This window comes from Nilaparvata lugens, chromosome 10, assembly GCF_014356525.2.
Source record: "Nilaparvata lugens isolate BPH chromosome 10, ASM1435652v1, whole genome shotgun sequence".
NCBI classification, from domain to species: Eukaryota; Metazoa; Arthropoda; class Insecta; order Hemiptera; family Delphacidae; genus Nilaparvata; species Nilaparvata lugens.
This window is the reverse complement of record NC_052513.1, coordinates 3298834-3321416: the sequence shown is the minus strand read 5'-3', so window position 1 is coordinate 3321416 and position 22583 is coordinate 3298834. Positions and strand designations below refer to the sequence as shown.

General features: G+C 36.6%; 1 protein-coding gene across 2 annotated transcripts in view; it reads left to right on the top strand.

Moving 5' to 3' along the window:
* Positions 1–22583, top strand: part of LOC111051716 — a 546966-nt gene that overhangs the window by 487128 nt on the left and 37255 nt on the right. For both annotated transcript variants that reach the window (XM_039436102.1, XM_039436103.1), the window contains one exon: positions 8041–8260. In XM_039436102.1, coding sequence (XP_039292036.1) covers positions 8041–8260 — 220 coding nt within the window. The remainder of the gene's footprint in view (positions 1–8040; positions 8261–22583) is intronic.

The window sequence follows — 22583 nt, the reverse complement described above, 5'->3', positions numbered from 1 at the left end:
CGTTAATGTTTGGTAGGAAAGTCAGCCGCAAAAACACAAGTAATAATTGGTAAAAAAGGGGTATTATTGAGTTTAAAAAGTTGCTTAGAAATTTGGTATGGTAACGAAAATTGAAAGTTTTAGACAATGAATATTTAAAGTGATTAGTTAAGGTATACAAATAAAATAACAGAGAAACTTTTTCGAGTACCTAGGTAATGTTAAAATGGTTATCAGTGAAAGTAGAAATAAATATTGGAACACTACTGAACGGGTTAAATTAAAATAAAATTAACAGTGAAATTCTTCTAGTTGAATTTGAAATGAAAAGGGAAAATCTCTTGAGTTAAGCATGAGTTTAAATTATTCTGTAGTTGAGAGTTGAAAGGTTGATTAAAAATTTAAATGGGGATATAAAGTAGAAATATGTAGGAAAATTCGTGTCAAAAAGGAAATAGAATTGTTGGGAAAATTAAATTGAGGTAATTAACAGTAGTAGGACCCTTTAGAGATAAGTAGTCAAAAAGTATTAATAAATAAAAAAAAATAGGAAAATCTTTAATGAAATGATAAATTTTTTAATGATGAATAGTAAAATTGCAATCAAGTTTTCCATGTGAATAAGTTGAGATATTTTGAGATCTAGTAGAGTAATTGAAACTAGTTGGATATGAAATTTATTGTTGAGAAATAATTATGTGAGGCTCCAGTAAGGTTGAAAATGTCAGTGAACTTGAGAATCAGTAATAGTGTAATAGTAGTCTATTAATGTGTTAGTGTATTGGTAAATTCAATAATGTTGATAATCAGAAGTCAAGCAGTAGCAGTCCAATGCTAAGATAATTTATTGTTCCAGTTGAATTTTCATATTATCGAATCATGCCTTGAGAATTATTCTTCCAGTGTTTAGAGAAAATGTCACGTACTTTGAGTTTGCGATAAATAATAGCCTGGCACTCGATCATAGTTTTGTTTTGACTAGCGTTCTGTGGTAGAGGTTTCCTACTGGAATATTATAATGAAAAGTGTTTTTCTCATGATTGTGGAATGCAAAATCGCGCTTGTGTCATATAGCTCTCGCGTTGATCTAATAATGCAGTTTCAATCATTATTATCTTTGAATCGTAGTCTATGTAGAATAGTATTGCCTATTGAATTGCTTTATATTGTTAAAAATATGTTGCACTCTCAACTCTATAGTAATGATAGTTAGATTTCAATACATTCAGCTGAGTGAAAAAGTTTCATCCTTTACTATTATGATCAAACGTACTTCATATTTTACAACAGCAGAGTAACATAGAACCAATTAAAACTATGATGTCTTTTAAACGTTTTCCCTTGTTAGAGTTTGCCAAGAAAATAACCAGGGACTCAATAAAGTGATTGAAGTATTCAAGATTATTATACTCGGTCCGTCTTTAGTACCTACTTAAAAGGTGGACACGTCCATATTGTTTTGTCCTGACTCTTGCCACAGTTTTAAAGACTCTTGCCACAAATCTCAATTAGTTATACATTTTGCTGAATTTCGGAATGATTAAAGAGATTTCTTTTGAAGAGGGCCCGCTTCAAATTGGATCCTACTATCAATCCAGAAATTCGACTCTCCAAATCATACAGAATGCCTCTATGGTAACATATCCTGATTAGATTTCTTTTTGCGTGTTTCACACCGGAAGGAAGGGGAGTGTGCCGGGCACTCTCTTTAATTCAGGCCTTTTCCCAAGTTATAATAGTAAATTTAATACGCAATAGACTAGAGCCATTATTGTAAGTGAGTTAGCGAAATAAATTATTTTCTCTCTCTATTATGAACGGCCATGACTTCGAGTTTCCCATGATAGATATTTAAAAATTGTGGCTCCGAGTCGTCGAGGAATGTAGATTATGGAATTATCTCTAAAACTTAGCCTTCTTGTCGCGACATAAAATGCGATAAGTTGGAAAACAGCAAGCATTGAAATTATAACAAACTACCGATTTTGCAGTTACTATTTGGTCCAAAGGCTGTAGAAGCCACGCGACGATTGGTCAAATTGATTCCATTCGCCCAATAGGAGACCTGTTTCTAAATACAGTAGTGGGGCGATTCCCCAGCCGACAGACCAGATTACGTTTCGGAGGACACTTTGCTAGGAGCACTACGAGAGTAAAGATGTAGTCACTATGTTTCCCCTTTTTGGGCAGGTTTATAAGTTTATTTCAGTAGTTAATGTAGGAGCTAGTTTTATTTTTTATTAATGTTTAAATTTACTAGTAGTGCCATGTCCTGAAAGGTTTAATTGTGTTTCTTCATCATGTACGAATAATTGTTTCTTCAAATAACCGCTAAGGTACGTAAAATAAGGTTAAAATATAATTTAGGGAAATTTCAATCAATTTTGAAACTTCCATAAGAGTATTGAATTAATTAAGCCTGTTATTTTTCAAGTTAATAATATTGATTGAGAATAATCCTTTTGATTTTATTAGTGATGGAAGATACTTATAATTTTTTTCTACAGAAGTATAGAAAGTTTTCAGTTACGTTACATTTGAGTTATTGTTCTGGAGATATATTATCGTAGAGTATTGCTGAAAGTCAGGAAGATAGCATTTAAATTGGAATGAAACTTTTAAGAATTGTTCATATTGAGTTTATGACATTTTTTAATTTATATTTTTCAGACTCTGTTTTCTTATGTCATTAAGGCTTTTGAATGATTTAGTAAATTTTTTATGATAGAAATCTTAATAGATGAAGAAGAAAGTTTTTCTTCTCCAGGAAATTAATATTAATGAATGTTCAAATTTAATATTTTTTTCTTTTATTGTGTTATAAAGTGTCTTGTTTTATTAGGTGATAAATTCATAATTTCAGTTGATACTAGTTTTTGGACTTGTATTTGTAGGTAAATCAAATCATAAACTCTGGAATGTTCATTTTTAATTAAGGTTCTGAGCAGTTTTGGGCGAATGCCCGTTATTTACACTTGGATTGCGTCCTAAAGTTCATAAATAATAAATAAAATAAATGTTGGCTAGCGCACAAGTTTCCAACAATACTAGCCGAGCTACTATATGAAAAATTATATTTGATTTTGCAAACCAAACGAAAAATATCATAAAAGTTAACATCATAATCAATGAAGTATTCATTTTTCTAAAAGCATTATATTAATTTATTACGAGTGTTTTCATAAAGTTGCATTGTAGATTAATGACACTCTGGCAAGTAAATTTGTTTTAAATCTGTTAAATTTTGAGAATGAAATCAGAACGTCAAGATAAAATCTAAATTAAATAACAGAATAAACTCCTGTTTTAGCTTTTGATGAATTGTAGGAAGAGTTAGAAATTAATGCTGTAATACATTTATTTACAGCGGTTCATGTGTGTCCCCAAACCAACTTCTTGTACTACCACCCCTTTGGTTCCGCAACTTTATGTAAAACCGCTTCAAGACACCCGTTCAGACGACAGGTCTAGGGACGTAAGAGGACGTCGCCGTCAAGCCAAATTCAACCGGTAAAAGCTCACCGCCAAAAACAAGGTACTGTAACCCCGACGATAAAGCAACGTACAAACCAACGAAAGTGCAGTGTAGTGAAACAAAGGTTCATTCGAGAATGTCAATAAAAAGTGGGGATTCAAAATTATTATGAAATGGGTTATATGGGTTACTATCGACGAAATTTGGGTTCAACGGGGAATGAGACAGAATAAGAAAAGATTAAAATGATCCAGGATGAGAATAAAAATTGCAGTGAAAAGGAGGATGAGGAAATAAGGAATTTTATTAGAGAACACAGAAGTAGTAGAATGACTAAAAGTACAGCATTAGGTTGAGAAGGATCAAAAGGGAAGTAAGAATAGAGAGAGCCTTCCCTTCACAGTAAATTCAGAGTAAAGAAGTGGGACAAAGAAACAAATCTGGTGTGGCGCACTCACACAACTTTCCTTGCCGTTATGAAAATTGATCACCTGACGCTAGTGTTCCCGCGCATCTCAAGTCTACTTATAAACAAAGATCTGAGCCAGCTGGTGACAGGACAATAACCCTGGAGATACACGAGGGCTGCTATCTCTTAATAGTGAATCATTGAATAGAATCAACAGTTGCCAACAGTTTGCAATTGGATAATCACATTTTCTCGAATTTCGAGCTTATTTTCAATTTTAGGTGGAAATGTTACTCAACATTAATTGTAGAGATTTTCATGCTCAATATTTTCCACTTGGAATTTTTTGTTCAAATTATATCTGAAGCCTGATAATTAGGAATCTAAAATCAAATTTTGCATAGATGGGGAGGAGCTCCTGAAATTTTTACAGATATGGGACTCGTGGCAGTTGATAAAGCTAATAAATGACTATTTTATGTGTAAATTTTATCAAAATCGTTGGAGATAATCGCGAAAAACCCTGTTTTTGACAACATTTTCGCCATTTTAGCCGTCATCTTGGATTGCATTCGATCGAAATTGTTCGTGTCGGATCCTTATAGTGTAAGGACCTCACGTTCCAAATTTCAAGTCATTGCGTTAATTGGGAGACGAGATATCATGTACACAGACGCACATACACTCAGGGACCTTGAAACGTATAGAAATTTAGAAATTGGGGTACCTTAATTTTTTCCGGAAAGCAATACTTTCCTTTCCTATGGTATTATGGCAAGGAAAGAAAAAATGACCAGAATGAGAGAAAGAGGATGCTAAACGAAAGGTAAGATGACGTATGTGCTAGATATGTCAGTATTAGTGTGTAGTACGGTGTTATAAGAGGAAGACAAAACACTTGTGAAAGCAGAAAAGAGAAAATGAAGAATTGAAGAGATAAAACCTCTAGAAACTGAGAATAATGATGTAAAAGTGGATAGAGGGAACATAAATTAGGAGAAACGGGATAAGAAAAGCAGCTTGAATAGAAACAAGGTATGAGAGAGGAATTAAAGATATCAATAAGATATAATAAAGTGAGTGTAACAAATGCACTGAGATTGCAGAATCAATAATTGCTATGATGTCATTGGAGAGATTATATTTTTCCCAAGAGACTTCTTCAACAACCTTGCTTTTAGAAATATTCTTGGTTCATCACAGTCATCTGAATGTTGTGAGATGTCACTGTGGTAGGATTCTCTGTAGGAGTATCTTCTAATTCAAATAATAGGAATACAAGAAGAATGTAGGACAAGGACTGAGACATGAACAATGGATAAGGACAGTGGATATGAACAATGGGAGACTGAAGCAAAGGCACAGGCACACAGAATAAGAAGAAATAAGAAAGAAGGGTAAAGGGGAAGAAAAATGAAAATAAGGAGAAGAAGAAGAAGAGAAGAAGAAGAAGCAGAAGAAGAAGAAGAAGAAGAAGAAGAATATGAAGAAGAAGTAGAAGAAGTAGAAGAAGTAGAAAAAGTAGAAGAAGTAGAAGAAGAAGTTGGCGAAGTAGAAGAAGAAGAAATTAACGAGGGCCTCTTATTTTTGTGCCTAGCGCGCTTTGAACGGCATTTCCCGTTTTCAGCGGTTCAGCAGTTGCTTTGCTGTTCTTTTCTTTGGGTCTCTCCTTGTTTGTAATTCACAGTTTCGGGATACGCGGTTGAAGTGGGGTAGAATGAGCAGCATTGGTGAGTGGGAGGGGGAGAGAAGAGAACTAGTGCTTCCTTTTTGTTTTTCCATCAATCTTATGCTGTGAACCCCTTACTGCTCCACCCCCTCAACCCCTGGACCCCAGAGACGAGGACCGAACCCTCGATCGTGTAGTGAACCCTTCTCTCCCCCTCCCACCACCACTTGGTCTCACGCAACCGAGCAAGCCACTTTGCAGCCCAAGCATCCCTTAAACCCCCCTACCCTAAGTTATATTCATTCCAAAGCACCATGTCCGTGGTCCATCGACATGGATATTTGTTGGCCTGTTCCTTGTAAATCACTTTTTGAGTAGTATTGAGCATCTGTGACATGTGTGGAACGATTATTGGAATATTTCAAAGTTGAAGAGCATATTACATGTGGAATGAGGAAGATGACCACACTGATATTGACTAGGTTTAATTATGTTAAATTATGGAAAATAACCCATCAATTGATTTGGTTATTATTATGATGGATGATTGAAAGTAACTGACCATTTGAGTTTATCATGATGAATGTCTCCATTGAAAATAATTGACCCTCCGATTTTCGAACTACCAAGGATCACAATTACAATTTTCGTCTTACTGCTCTTAAGCACGTCTTATTATTTTGTGGGTTTAGTGCATCGAGATCCGAATTCCCCTAATCGCTCATCAATATCGTCTATACTATAATAAAGGAAAAGACTGGCTTATACACGTATGGGATAGGAAAATTATGTTTGACGCATCATTACGTCTGAACTACTTGACTGATTAAATTAAAATTTTACATATAGATTTTTTATCAACCGAAGATGGTTAGAGGCCTAGTTCCAATTCTTCAAGATTTCATTACGTCAAGTTTTCAGTTTGTCAAGTTTTAAAATAGACCCTTGCAGAGCATGGGTTACCTCCTAGTCTGAAATATTTGAATCAGAAAACCGTTCAATGATATCAACATGAGCTTCTCCTTGAGAATATACCCAATATGCTTTAACAACAGATTTATAACCATGAGCTACACTATAGCTTACTAATCATGGACTTTAGTCTATAGCAGAGATTATAACAGTGTAAGATCCGAAACTAGTCTCTAGATTTTGAATTATTGGTTGTGACAATTTCAAGTCAATCCAGTTTGCGATAAGAACACAATAATCTATTTTCCCTACTCAAATAGTTTTATTGACACAATACTTGAGATTCACTTTCCATACTATTATTTTATTTATTCCATTACGGAACTATCATACAACTTTGATATCACTTAGTACAACCAAACACACACCACCCAAAGTACTTTGGAACTCATCATTTCCATCTCTTACAAGCTCCTATTATTTAAGTTATTACATTACACAATATTCATTCAATATTCATAATACATATTCTAATAACAGTAATACCGTACTCTAATCGAGTATTTTGGAATTTATAATTCCAATTTCATACAAGTCTCTATTATTGTCTCTACTTCATCACGTGGAAATTCACAACACCTCTGATGAAAGTTTATTCTTCATTCTTTATTGATTGATACAATCAATAAAATGAAAAATCAATTGAATGATACAATCAATTAAATGTACATCATCAAAATGATGTACATGATGTCAAAATGATAGTCAAAATGATGTCAAAATGATAGGGAGAGAAAAAATAAGGTAACATTGTGCTATTCCTCTCCCAAATTTAGATAAGATCACACCATAGAGAAACAATAGCGTAAGTAGATATCCCATGGTATAGGGCGTTTATGTCGCAACTTTTACTGTTATCTCAAGCCGATAGTCCACGTAGTTCTTTCCTGTGAAGCTTTATGACGCTGGTAGTCTCTCATATTGTGCCGTTCATACACTCTTACCCCAACAAAACAGTAAAAATTGACAATAATCGGCTTGAGATAACAGTAGAAGTTGCGACATAAATTCCCTATACCATGGGATATCTACTTACGCTATTGTTTCTCTATGGTTACACAAAGTCCGATATAGGATGTCTTGTAGGCTAGTTGTTCACTTCACAACATTTTCAGTCCTAAATTAATGTCACAAAGTAGATTTTTAAATTTAGATGCTTCAAAACGAAACATAGTAGAAATATTTCACATTATTATCACTAAGATAGGAAATATTCATTGAAGAAATATTCATCCGTGTTTCGGATGGACACGTTAAGCCGTCGGTCCCGGCTGCCTAAAAAGCAGTCGTTAGGTCATGTCAGAGGCCCTGAAATTGATCAGTTGCGACCTGAAAACTCTGACACCAGACTTGAGCCAGCCAGGTCACTCGATATTATTATTATATTATTGAAGAAATAATTTTGTAGGACCACGAAACCAAGTACTTTGGTATTAATACTTTGGAACCCATCATTCAATTTTTTGCAATTTTATATTTAGTACTCAGTTTTGTGTCTGCAATAAATAATTCATAATCTCGTTTGGTTTGTTGCAGGGTTTGGGACCAATGCAACGTGGTTCAGGATTACCTGACTGTTTATGACGGCGTGTCGACGACTGATGCCGTGTTGGTCCGGCTGTGCGGCGGAGATGTCGTCCCAGATATAGTCAGCAGTGGCTCCAACATGCTGCTTGAGTTTCACACGTCACCTTACGACAATCCCTTCCATCCGGTGCCACTCAGCTATCTGCCAGGATTCGAACTCGAAGTGCAGGTTAGTGAACTGATTAATATAATATCAATTCTATTTTGTACGTGTTCTAAATTCCAAATTCGAGACCAAAAACCAAAAATAAAATCAAAATTTTATGTACAACTCAAACAATTGAGAGTCCTGCCAAACCCGAAGGTTTTTCCAAAATACAAAATCGCAACTCAAAATTAGAAATAGAATTCCTCTCCCAAATTTAGATAAGGTTACACAAGGTCTAAAAGGTTTTACATAAGGTCTGAAATAGGTTTTACATAAGGTCTGAAATAGGTTTTACATAAGGTCTGAAATAGGTTTTACATAAGGTCTGAAATAGGTTAAGTCTTGTAGTTGCTCACTTCACAAAATTTTCAGTCCATAATAAATTATTTTCACAAAGTAGATTTTTGAATTTAGATGCTTCAAAACCAAACATAGAAGAAATATTTCACATTATTATCACTAAAATAGGAAATATCACTTATTATCAATTTTTCCACTAACCATTATCAAGAACCATTTTGGTGTTAAGGGTATGATCACATTGGATACACTTATGTGCAAGTGCACTCATAACCATGCATGACCACGCGTGCAGATGAGAGACAAAATCTGTAAAGAGGCATAGAAACAAATAATACTAAGTGCCGTTTGCACAAGAGCCGGTTAAATTCCAAACATAATTAATTTCATGAGAACCAATCAGAGAAGCCTCTTTTTCGAGAAGCCTTCACTGATTGGTTATCGTGGAATAAATCACGATTAAAATTCAACCGGCTCTTGTGCAACCGGGACTCAATGATATATAGTCAGGTCCACGTTAAAATGGCAGTGTTCGTTTAGCAATGCTATTGCTATCCTTGTCTATCATTTAATAAAGCGGATAGCGCTATCTCTTTCTCGTTTTGCTCTGTTGCCAGATCGTCTCTTAACAATGTAGAATTTACAATTAATAAACAAAATAATCCATCTTAATTATGAGATAATTGAACAATATAAATTAATAAAAACAATATAAAAATCTGTAGTACCCTTCATTATTGATAACTTTAAAATATTTCAACGAATTAGAATTTTTCAACTCGAAATCGACCTAATTTATAGTCGAAACCAGTCGTTGAAATAGTTTATAGTTATTAATAATAAAGGGTAGGTACTACACGTTTTATATTGTTTTTATTGATTTATATTGTTCATATTCCATAATTAAGAAGAAATATTTTGTTAATTAATTGTAAATTTTACATTGTTAAATTACGATCTGGCAACACACCAAAGCGAGAAAGAGATAGCGCTATCCGCTTTGTTGAATGATAGGCAAGGATAGCAATACCATTGCTAAACAAGCGCTGCCATAATAACGTGGACCTGACTATATATCATTGAGTTCCGGTTACAAAAGAGGCGGTTGAATTATAATCGTGATTAATTAGTAGCTCATATAAGTGGAGTGTTTTTTTGAAAATATAATTCAATAAACATATATATGATTATTTTGAACGAGAATGAACAGTTAATATTACATCAATAAACCTGTATCACCTACCGTCTATAGAAGGCATTGAGAAGACAGAGGATCGGCAAAGTTGTTCTGCTATCTTTCTTCACTGTCATTATAGCGTGGGACTCACTATAGCTGCACAGCCTAATGGATCAAAATTATAATACATCAACCATTAAAATTTAAAAACAGACTCACCTCATTCATACGATTTACCTTTTTTCAATGAGGAATCATGATTACTTTATAAAATCATTTTTGAAATATTTTCATAAATAGGCCCTTTTTAATCACTTTTTGTGTAGTTGAGAAGTTGATATTGTGGTAATTATTCATGTTGGATGGAAAAGACTAAGAAATTGACAAAAAACCACAGATTTATTAATACTTAGAAAGACCGGTTTCGGTTACTACACCATTGTCAATCTCTGATAAACTAAAACGGTTTTAGTTTATCAGAGATTGACAAAGGTGTAATAACCGGTTTTAGTTTATCAGAGATTGTCAATGGTGTACTAACCGAAACCGGTCTTTCTAAGTATCAATAAATCGATTTTAGTTTATCAGAGATTGACAATGGTGTAATAACCGGTTTTAGTTTATCAGAGATTGTCAATGGTGTAATAACCGAAACCGGCCTTCTAAGTATCAATAAATCTGTGGTTTTTTGACAATTTCTTAGTCTTTTCACTCAATCATAAATTATCGCTCTGAAACGGCCTTGTCCCCCTATAAACTTAACAAAATAAGAAAGGTGTGTGTTGTTTGTATTTATGTGTCTGTTCAGAGGGTAGAGTCTTAAGCGATATCAATTTTCCCCTCCTTTTTGAAACGTAAGTTAAGAGACGACCACCGACACGGTTCCTCTCAACCAGGGAAAAAGTCAAAAAGCCTTAGAATATAAATCAAGTTGTTTACTTCCTTTGCTTCGCTTTGCTTTGCTGTGAGGTTGGTTGGTTGGTCTACCTTGAGTCCCGCGGCTTTAATCGAAAGAGAAGGGAGAGGTGATTCACCACCTCCTACTCCTCATACTCCTCCTCCTCCTCAACACCCTCCCCCTCCACCTCCCACTCCTCCTCACAGCTTTTCCAGCTCACCTCCTCACGGTTTTGCCCTTTAAATCTCCATGACTCACTCACTCACTACTCTACACAAGTTTTCCGGTCCTTTTACGAAACTTCTAAGACAGACCGGCATCTTTACTAACTTCCACCCTTGATCTTTTGCACAGCACTCCTTGATTTGATTCGTTTATTTTTGGAGGGTGTCCATTGTAGAGATGTGAACGAACTGAACGGAATAATCATATTTGTAAGGTGGATTTGTGTGCAGAGAGCATAGCGGAAGTTGTGGTTATTTTCTTGTTTGTTTATTTTTGGAGGGAATTGGTTGTGAATGCCCTAAACCATACTGAATCAATCATGCAATCAAGCGAAAGTTTTTGTTCTTGTCTTATATGTTCATTTTTGGAGGGAATTCTTTTGGACAACATTAACATTTTGTCAACATTTTTGGAGAGAAATAGTACAGGCTCAGCCTAGTTTTTCCTCCAATGTCATAATTGTATTATGATTATAGTATTTTATACAATAAATAAATAAAATGAATAGATAAATGCCCCAAACTGTACTGAATCAATCATGCAATCAAGTGAAGGTTGTTGTTATTATCTTATATGTTCATTTTTGGACAACATTAACATTTTATCAGAATTTTTGGAGAGAAATAGTACAGGCTCAGCCTAGTTTTTCCTCCAATGTCATAATAATTGTATTATGATTATAGTATCTTATAAAATAAATAAATAAAATGAATAGATAAATGCCCCAAACTGTACTGAATCAATCATGCAATCAAGCGAAAGTTTTTGTTCTTGTCTTATATATTCATTTTTGGAGGGAATTCTTTGTGAATGCGATTACACTAAATGTAACCTTGAAAATTTTAGAGTAGATAAATGTGATGAGAAACAGATAGTAGTGGAAATTGTGTTTTTCATTTGATTCGTTTATTCATAGAAAGATAAGTGATATCTTATCTTAAAGTGATTACATAGTGGATAGGGATTATAGAAATTGAATAAAACAATTTGAAAGTTGAAGTTGTGGAGATGTTGTGCATCGTTACGAAAACCGAGTTTAATAATCAATACTTTCCATGGGTACCATCCAGTGCTTCGAGAATAGTTAAGTGTTGACATTTATTTATTTATTCGTGGACAGAATCACAAATCATATAAATATGATTAGGAAGGAACAACAGGCTTGGCCCAAATCTATTCCATTCCCAAATTTTGATAAATTAATAAAATGTCCAAAAATAGGTTATGTTTCTACTGTAAAACGTTCAAGTTCAATTTTCGTCCAAAAATATATATATAAGCTAAACATTTCGAATTTCCAACATTATTCTTCACTGAAAATTTGTTTTTTATCACTCAGTTATTTCGTCTACCATGAGCGTCATCATATATTTAACGTGTCTTTTGACGTTTCATATACTGCAGAAACGCTACTTCCTTGATGCAGTTCCATATGACGAATAAGAAAATAAAGGAAGGAAGAATAATGAGCTGCGTTGAAGTGATAATATTATGATTCACATTAATTTAAAAATTCCCAGTTTTTCTATTTCCATAGGCATTCTTCAGAAGAAGAAAGGAAGAATGAAAGATAAACGTGGAACTGATAATAATCTCATGATATTCAGTAATTTGAAAATTCTCAGTGTATAAATTTTCAAAGGCATTGGTTGTTAGGAGCCTTATTCTGTGATGAGTCGTTTATCGGGAACAATGACAAACTGGGCTAACGACAAAATGGGCTGACGACAAACTGGGCTGACGACAAAGTGGGCTACCGACAAAGTTGCACGCCGTCAAACTGGGATGCATTCCTTAAAGTGCCAGTTCGGCGGTGCATGCAACAACAAACTGGCACTCCTGAGGTTTTGTCATTAAACGGCAAAGTTGCACGCCGTCAATCTGGGCTGCATTCCTTAGAGTGCCAGTTTGGCGGTGCATGAAACGACAAACTGGCACTCCTCAGATTCGTCACCAAACGACAAAGTTGCACGCCGCCAAACTGGGTTACTTTTAAGTCCTGGTTTATCGTAGAAGAGATTATCATGGTAGGCTCTCATTGTATTTATGATAAAATGCTGTGAACTTGTTGTGAACAGTTCCAATAAGGATTCTAATAGCATTAGCATAGCATAATAGGTAACAATGATAATAATAAGCCTGCGCATGATTTTACTTTTACATTCAAGTGCAGGTTCAAAAACCTTTTCCTCCACCTACTGTCTAATGTACTTACTTTACTCCCTCTTTACTTTACTGTCACTTTTTCGCTCTCGGTAGTAAAAAACAGAAAAACTCCCTAGGGAGGAAAAGTGACTCCATTTAAATAACATGGGAAGCATCTCTATTACAAAAACTCACATTGTAATAGGTTAGAAGGTCCAAGCTCAGATTAGAAAGCGTAATAGAGGTGTATGTCATTGAGTCAACTGAATTCAATACCACAACAAGAAATTTGATCAACTCATGAAATATATGTATGTATGTATGATATTATATTCTTAATATTAGTAGACGATAAAAATTTATACAATTTTTAAAATATTTTATTCTATTCAAAATACCAGCCAACAAATATTTTTGATCTGCAATTCAAATCTGAAACGCGTTATCTGGAGTCAGCCATTTTTGGTAGCCGCTCAGCTGATATAATTGTTACAACTTTAGCCGATAGATAGCGCAATTGGCAGTGCCAATCAGCCGACCGGTTTTTAGGTTTTAGATTTTAGGTTATGTTGTTAGGAAACATTGTCACCATTACGTAAGTTATTAAAATGATTTTATTTGCAGTTTCTATAAGAAAATGTAGATGGAGGAAAAATGTTGTGTACATCACGAGCGAAAAATACTTTTTCTCCCTCAGGAAAATTGTTGCCCTCGGCTTTGCCTCGGGCTTCAAACTTTTTCCCACAGGGAGAAAAAGTCGTACATTTCACTCTAGATATACAAATAACTATTATGAATAAGTAACAGTGAGAATTTTACGGCTGCCCACGATTTTACTTTCACATTTTTGCATTTTTCAAGAATTGGACTTGGTATTCCAATAAGAGAAAGCTTAGTAATCAGGAAAACAGCTGATATCGGAGCCAGATCTAACAAATTACAAGAAAAGCTCTCCAAGCAGCCCAATCTCTTCACAAACCAACCCAAAAGCTAATAATTCTTTCTTTTATTCAGTCGGAAAAGAATGGGAGGGAAAAAGCGTATAACTCCATCTGTTCATTACTGTACATCCTGTTTTCGCTGCTTACCGATTCGAAAAGGAAGAAGGAGAGGAGGGGAGAAGAGAGCGAAATGAGAGGAGGAGTAGAGAGGAGTGAGAAGGACTGATGGTGAGAAAGAGGAGGGGAGGAGTAGCTGATGGAATAAAAGAAGATGATTGGAGGGGGGGAGAAAAATGAGAGGAGGAGGAGAGAGGAGCGAGAAAGACCGATGATGGTGAAGAGGAGGGGAGGAGTAGCTGAAGGAATAGCTGAAGATGATTATAGGAGGGGAGAAAAGAAGCTTTGTAAGGAGTAGGAAGAGACTATAGGGATGAGAGTAGTGAAGAAAAAGAAAGAAGAGTTGGAGAATGTTTATGAGCGCAAGAAAGGAAGAGAGTTTTGTTGGAGAGGAGTCGAAGTGGGAGTGGATTGAGAAGAGGAATGTGAGAGAGGAGAAATAGAATGAAAAAGACTAGAAATGAACAGAATGGGTAAGAATGAAGAAGAAGTGAGGAGGCCACTCCCTCCTATGGAGAATGGAAGAGGAGAAGCTGGAAGAGCGATAAGAGAGAGAAAGAGGAAAAAGGAAGAAGGAGTGTGAAATAAGGAAAATGAGAGTGAGTGGAGAGTGTGGGAAGACTCAGAAGAAGGAGAAGCAGGAGTAGAAAGAGAAGAAGAAAACGAAGGAGACGATGAAGGAGGTGAATTATAAGGAAGAGGAAGAAGGAGAGGCAGAACAGAAAGAGGTAGAAGAAGAGGTAGAGCAATAGGTAGAGGAAGAGGAAGAAGAGGATGAGGAAGAGGTAGAGGAAGAGGAAGAGATAAAGATAGAAGAAGAGGAAGAAATAGAGGAGGAGTAATAGAGTTGGAGGAAAAGGGACAGAAAGAGGGAGAGGGAGAGATAGAAGTAGAGGGAGAGGAAGTGATAGAGGTAGAGGGTGAGGAAGAGGTGAAGGAAGAGGTCGAGAAGAGATAGAGGTAGAGGGAGAGGAAGAGGTAGAGGAAGTGGTAGAGGAAGAGGAAGAGGAAGAGTTAGAGGAAGAGGTAGTGGGAGAGGTAGTGGAAGAGGTGAAGGAAGAGGTGAAGGAAGAGAAAGAGGAAGAAGAAGAGGAGGAGGAGAAAGTGATAGAGTTAGAGGAAGAGGGTGAGTAAGTGGAAGAGGAATAGATGAAGGTAGAGGAAGAAATAGAGGTAGAGGGGGAAAAAGAGGTAGAGGAAGAAGTAGAGGAAGAAATAGAGGGAGAGAGTGAGGAAGAATAGGTAGAGGAAGAGAAAGAGGTGGTGATAGAGGTGAAAGTGATAGAGGAAAAAGAAGAGGTAGAGGAAGAGGTGGAGGAAGAGGTCGTGGAAGAAGGAGAGGTGGGGGAGAAAGTAATAGAGTTAGAGGAAGAGGGAGAGTAAGAGGAAGAGGAAGAGATAAAGGTAGAGGAAGAGATAGTGGTAGAGGGAGAGGAAGAGGAAGAGGAAGAGGTGGATGAAGAAATAGAGGGAGACAGAGAGGAAGAAGAGGTGATAAAGGTGAAAGTGATAGAGGAAAAAGAAGAGGAAGAGGATGAAGAAGAAGAAAAAGGAAAAGAACTACAGCAACGAAAAATAATAGAAGAAAAAGAACAGTGGAAATCAGTAGAAAATACATGTAAGATGATAAAGAAAAAGAGAAAAGATGTTCAAGTAGTATGGTATAAGAAATGGAGGCTCGAATTTAAGACTGTTCATTACCTTGGAGCATTCTACTCGTAGTTCCCCTCCCGGCCGCATCACCTTGCTAGCGCTGCTTCTGCTGCTGCTGCCGTATCAGATTAACCATTCTTGGCAAATCGCATCGATATTGGATCAGCTCAAAAGCAGACAAGTGAACTAAAGGAGGAGAGGAGGAGAGGAGGAGAAGAAAGAGAATGAGGAGGAGGTGGAGGACGAGGAGGAGGAGGATGAGCAGGAGGAGGAGGTGGTGGAGTAGGTGGAGACAGATGATGGGTACACAGAAAAACGTTCTTTTGCTCCTCTTTCAATCAGTTGTTGTTCATCGTTTCTCACTAAAACTCTCTCTCTCTCTCTCTTCATTGGAAGCTCATTTGTTTTTTCCGGCAATGAAGAGAGACCATCTTCTTTATTCAGCTTAATGAAGGCCAACTATCCTTTCATGTTCCTTTGTTGTTCCCAACAATAATTTATTTTTCCGTCTATCGGTCTCTTGTTTTTCCCTGATCTTACCTTCTCCTGATTTTCCCTTCTTCACCTCTTTTTCGTTGTTCCTTTTTTCTTTATTCCCGTCTTCTCCACTGTTGGTATTTTTATTCACGTCATTTTCCCCGTTCTACTTCTCTATACATCACCTTATCACTTATATTATCATCCTATAATATCATCTTGACATAATTCCTTTATCTCCATTACCCCATTTTTATCCTCTACCTTACTTATCACTTTACTTTCCCTTTTCCTTCCCGATTTCCATTTTTTCTCCTACCTGTCCATTCTCCTTCTCATCTCCTCATTCTCCAGCTACTCCTCCCCTTCATAACATTGTCTTATTATGAATCATTTTCTTCTCTATCCGTTACGTCTCTAGTCTCTCTTCTTGTTTCTCTTCTCCCTACGGTTTACCTTCTCCTTGTCTTTCACCCATATCCTCATTGTCACAAATTTTAGTACATCATCCGAAAATTTCTCATCTTCTTCTCCATCATTCAGTTGACATCTGACATTGTTTTATATTGTAATTGAATCTGAGTTACTTCATGTATGTGAATGTTTATTTTATCACTTTCCTTTGTACCTGACCGACGTGACGAGATCCATGAATATGTTATATATTTGTTGATCAATAAAATGTATTCTTTTCTATTCTATTCTATTCCTCTTCAGTTTTTCTTCTTGTCTCCTTTTCTTCCCCTTCCTCCGATCATTTACTTTCAGCCACTACTTTTTCACCTATTTACCATTATTCTCATCATACTTCTATGATTTTCCTTTTCATTTCCTAATACCATCTCTCATTATTCTTGTACTTCACAATCCACATTCACACGCACCTCTTCTTTCAACATATCCTTCTCCTTTTCCAACTTCCCTCTCTCTCTCTCTCTCTCTCTCTCTCTTCCTTAGAAGAGGAGGGAATACAGAAGACCAATCCAATTCAATCTTATCCAATTCTTCTCCCTTCTCCTTCTCCTCATCTCCCTCTCCTCTCCTTTTCCACCTTCTTATCATCCTCTACATCATATCTACTTTTGTCATTGTTCTTCCATCTTCTTCCCCATCCTCCTTTTATTTTTCCTTCTACAATTAGCTCCTTTTCTTCTTCCCTTCATGATCCACTCTCACCTCTATCATCAACATCATCTTCTTCTTTCTCCTCTTCCTCTTCCTCTTCTTCATCATCTTCTTCTTCTACTTCCCCCTTTTTTTGTCTCCTCGTATTGCTCCAGTTTCTTCTTCTTCCTCTTCTTTACCCTCTCAACTTACAATCCCTCTTTCTCTCGTTTATTACCTACTCATCATCTTCTTTCTTTCCGCCGTATTTATCTCTAGAGACGAAATTGGACTTGAATCGATTGGCAATATTACGAGACGACAAACGAAATGAGATCTCTTCCTCACTTTCTCTCGCTCTATCTCTTTTTCCCTTTCACTTTCTCTCTCTCTTCCTCCTTCTCTCTCGAAGATGTCATAACAAGAAGGCGGAATGTGATTGAGAGAAATGAGCCTTCAGTCTGCAGATCAAAGCGAGCGCATTTCGGTTAGCCTATCTCGTTCCGTGGATGATTATCATTAAGGCATTTTGCGGATGTTCGAAAAAAGTTGAAATGGAAAGCCTGGAAAATTCTATTATTGAAGTACCATTGATGGAGAGGTTGACTTACTGTCGATAATTTTGTCATTCAATCTGTAATAATGGAAGTATAAAATTGAAGCATTTAGATTATGTGGAAAAGTATATTGAGTACTATTAATTTTGTCATTTTATCTGCAATAATGGTAGGATTAAATTGGAGCATTTAGATCATGTTAAAAAGTACAACTCAGATTACAACTTAGACAACTAGTACAACTTGGTTTATATTGAGTACAACTAGTAGGAATTGAGGAATTTTATCAATGAATTTCAGGTTATTCTATTTCATCGAATCTTAAATTCCAAGCTTGATTGTGTGAGGATTACATGAGGCTCTTGATACCTTGAAGAATAAATAACCGATAGGTCTAATAATATTAGATATGTTCAAATATGTTTGAACATCAATTATGTGAATATGTTAATATTCAAATATGTTTTTTTTTTGTAACTGCCAACCACAAATTACCTCTATTGGGAGGCTTTTGTTGATTTAATGAATGTCAATTAAGCTATTACTGTTATAATAATATTAGAATAGGATGAAAATAGTATAATGAAATGGTATACTGTATATAATAGCTTAATAGCTCACTATCTCACAATATGTTTGTGTATTCACTTCAACACTTGACAAATAGAATTAGGCAATTCCACAAGGCCATTCCACACAGCACGTGGCGTGCGTGGCTGGACGCACGCCACGCCGGCCACGCTAGCCACATGCCAATTCACACCGCCACGACTGTTGCGATGCTATACCGGCCACGTTTCCTGTCAGTATGCAGGAAGATGTCAACTCTGACGGTCCCGTGGTGTGAATCTGGATTTTCTTGTGGCTTACCTTGGTTTGCTGACTCTAGCAGCAGCAGTAGTAGTGATAATGAGCTGGTTTTATTATATTCGGTGACAGCACGGGACCAGTGGGTACATCCAATCAATAAAAAAAGGAAGACCTATGGCGAATTCCATCATTTAATGCGCGACCTTGAGGCTGACAATGATACATTTTGTACATATTTTAGGTTAAGTTGTGACCAGTTTAATGAAGTGTTGTCGATGGTTGATGGTGACATAAGGAAGACCAATACCTCCTACAGGGAGGCAATTAGTAGCAGAGAGTGACTAGCAATTTGTTTGAGGTGAAAAATTATCCAACTTAATTAGAAATGAAAAGTGAAAGAACAGCAAAATGAATTTCTGTTTAAATTTCAAATATTTTGCCACACGGTTTGGTCAATGGGATCAAATAAATATCCAGTTTCAGGACGGGACGAATCAGTGTGCTCAGTGAACTGTCTGTTTCCACGTGGTCTAGTATACGTTCTGCGCATGCTCAGACCAAAACGTGGCCGGACACGTTTGAAAAGATCGCTCAGAGAGCGAACGGTAGCCACGCGTGGCTTGTATAGCAAGCGTTGCCGCGTGGCCGTGGCTGCTATGTGAATTGCTTCATTTGATTAGCTGGGAAGCGATGTTTTGAAAAGTAGCTAGCGTGCGTCCAGCCACGCCGGCCACGCTAGCCACATGCCAATTCACACCGCAACGACTGTTGCGATGCTATACCGGCCACGTTTCCCGTCAGTATGCAGGAAGATGTCAACTCCGACGGTCCCGTGGTGTAAATCTGGATTTTCTTGTGGCTTACCTTGGTTTGATGACTCCAACAGCAGCAGTAGTAGTGATAATGAGCTGGTTTTATTGTATTCGGTGACAGCACGGGACCAGTGGGTACATCCAATCAATAAAAAAAGGAAGACCTATGGCAAATTCCATCATTTAATGCGCGACCTTGAGGCTGACAATGATAGTATACGTTCTATACGATAGTATACGTCTAGTATACGTTCTGCGCATGCTCGGACCAAAACGTGGCCGGACACGTTTGAAAAGATCGCTCAGAGAGCGAACGGTAGCCACGCGTGGCTAGTATGCAAGCGTTGCCGCGTGGCCGTGGCTGCTATGTGAATTGCTTCGTTCGATTAGCTGGGAAGCGATGTTTTGAAAAGTAGCTAGCGTGCGTCCAGCCACGCACGCCATGTGTGGAATGGCCTTTAGGGTTGAAATTCAAGTTGAGAAACATATTTATGCAATTACAACCGTAATCTAATAGAGTTGATTGATTAGTTCATTCAATAATTAATAAGATCAAGATAAATCGAAACCAATATTGTGATGAAAATTTGGGGAGCGGTTTGACTCAGTGGTCGCGCTGAAAAGCTATCGCTCATAGAAGTTAAGAATCATGCGCCTGGTACTCCCGTTGGAAGGGTAACCGCTTGAGCCCAAATACTCTGAATAATATGATTCAAAAGTTGTAAAATTGCTTCCCGGTTGCTCGGAACCCACCTAAAACTGTAGGTACATTCATCTCTCATTATCATCTGCCTCATTAGCCACGCACAAGTCTAGAGCTCATATGAGCATCACCCTAAGCAAAAAAAAGATACCGATAATAAGTTGATGAAAATGTTAAACTTTTGATTTGAGCATGCCCATGGAGACTCCAAATCGTACTAGCATCTCATTTCACCAATCTTCTTCTAGAGAAACTAGAATCTTTCTACTTTGTGTGCCGGTTGCACAAAAGCCGGTTGAATTTTAACCGTGATTAATTCCTCGAGAACCAATCAGAGATTGATTGATTGATTTATTTATCACATGCCAGGTCTTGAAAAACCTATTGCATTTATTACATTACAACATTGCGAAATTACAAAATGATAATAAATTAATAAATAAAAAATATTATTCTAAATGTACAAAAGAAGAAATAATAAGTAAAATGATTGAAAAATATAAAAGAAAGACAAAAAAGAGCATAAACTTATTACAATTGAAAAATATTAAGATTTTTTCTTTTCTCGAAAAAGCCTTCTCTGATTGGCTAATCACAAGCCTATGGAGACTCCAAATATCATCAGCACATTATTTCACCAATCTTCTTCTGGAGAAACTACTAGAATCTTTCTACTCTTTATGTCGGTTTCACAAAAGCCGGTTAAATTTTAATCCTGATTAATTCCACGAGAACCAATCAGAGAAGACGTCTTATCAAAAAGGCTTCTCTGATTGGCTCTCGTAAATTAATCACGGTTAAAATTCAACCGGCTCTCGTGCCACCGGGCCTTTGTGTAGAAAGAATGACATAGGATGAGTTCAAGGTTACAAAAGTGTTCCATTGCAATAAATGTCTTAGTCCGGATGCCTAATGATGTCTACACTTCCAAAAACCCTTTGACCCCACTGCATGCACATATAGCATTCTGAAAAGACGAGATTCTATTCAAACGTGGCTATAATTATATGGTACCTTTGTAGTTCTGTGCAGGGTCAATCCAGTCTTTTACACAGACTTCATCATTTCAGAAGTGTTGTATAACACTTCACTAGTTCTCAGCACTTGAAAGAAAGACTTCAGACAAAAAAACGCAAGCGAAAAAACATTGAATTGACAATGGTCGCTACGAGAGTTGCAAATCTAATTTGGTAGTCACTTTTTTCTCACACCTCGAAGCGCAGAAATGTAAAACATGGAGGGAAGTGAAGAAGAGAGGCTTTCTTAATTTATTAATTTCTCGAGTCGGTCTTCGTCTTGTTCACTTTTTTGCTTCGGGATCAAAGGCGATTCAGGCGGAAACTCGGCAGAGGCTTGAAATTAAAAAGCGAGAGGACAAATGAATAGGGTGCGACCAGACGGAAAGTCGTCGACGACCCATTCAGAGCCTCGGGTCGCATACGAAGATGCGAGGGAGGGAGAAAGAGAGAATGAGAGAAAGCGTGAGGAAACGAAAGACAGTGAGATAGAGAGAAAAGAGCGTGAAGAAACGAAAGAGAGAGAGAGAGAAGAGTCTGAGGAAAAGAGAGAAAGTGAGAGAGAGATGAGTGTGAGGGAAAGAAGGACAGTGAGAGAGATTAGATCGTGAGGAAAAGAGAGAAATTGAGAGAGAGGAAGATGATCGTGAGGAAAAGAAAGAGAGAGAGAGAAAGAGGAGAGCGTGAGAGAACGAATGACAGTGAGAACGAATAAGATTGAAAAGAGAGAGAAAACTGTAACACTCCTCTGTCGCGGCTTAGAAGGATATTTGGAGATGTTGCAGAAGTGGTGAGAGTGAATGATTGTCGTTTTGACTCGTTTCTGGAGCTTACCACTGTTGAATTGGACTTTGAGACCCTCATTCCAGTGTAAACAATGTTGCCATTGGTCTTAGTCAATTTGAAAATGACCTCATCAGGATTTCCAATATTGTTTGAAAGCTTCTTGTTGAAAGACTATGGAAGTTCTTTGTAGTGAGGTTTGAATTGATGATACAAGTTATGAAGAGTGAATTTAGTTACTTAGTTATTTTATTCACTATTGGTATGATGATTAATACATATATGGATGTATTAATGAAAGAAATATTAAATACGAATGAGGAATGAAATTCACCGTTTCGAAATAATGTATCTTTAGAAATAATGGTCTTTTTTTCATTGTTTTATCACATTTATTTATTTCATTTCTCATGTGCATTAGATAATGTTGTAATACATCATTTCAAATTAATTAATCATAAAAATTCGTCTGAGTCACTGTCGATGTTGTAGAACCGTTTCATAATGAAGTAAATTAAATGTTTACCTTTTATCTTTAATCAGTTTGAAAATGTGACTTGTGTTTGCACGAAACCATGGTCCTGTACCAAATAAAATTGTGGAATTTGACAATATAATTATGTGTG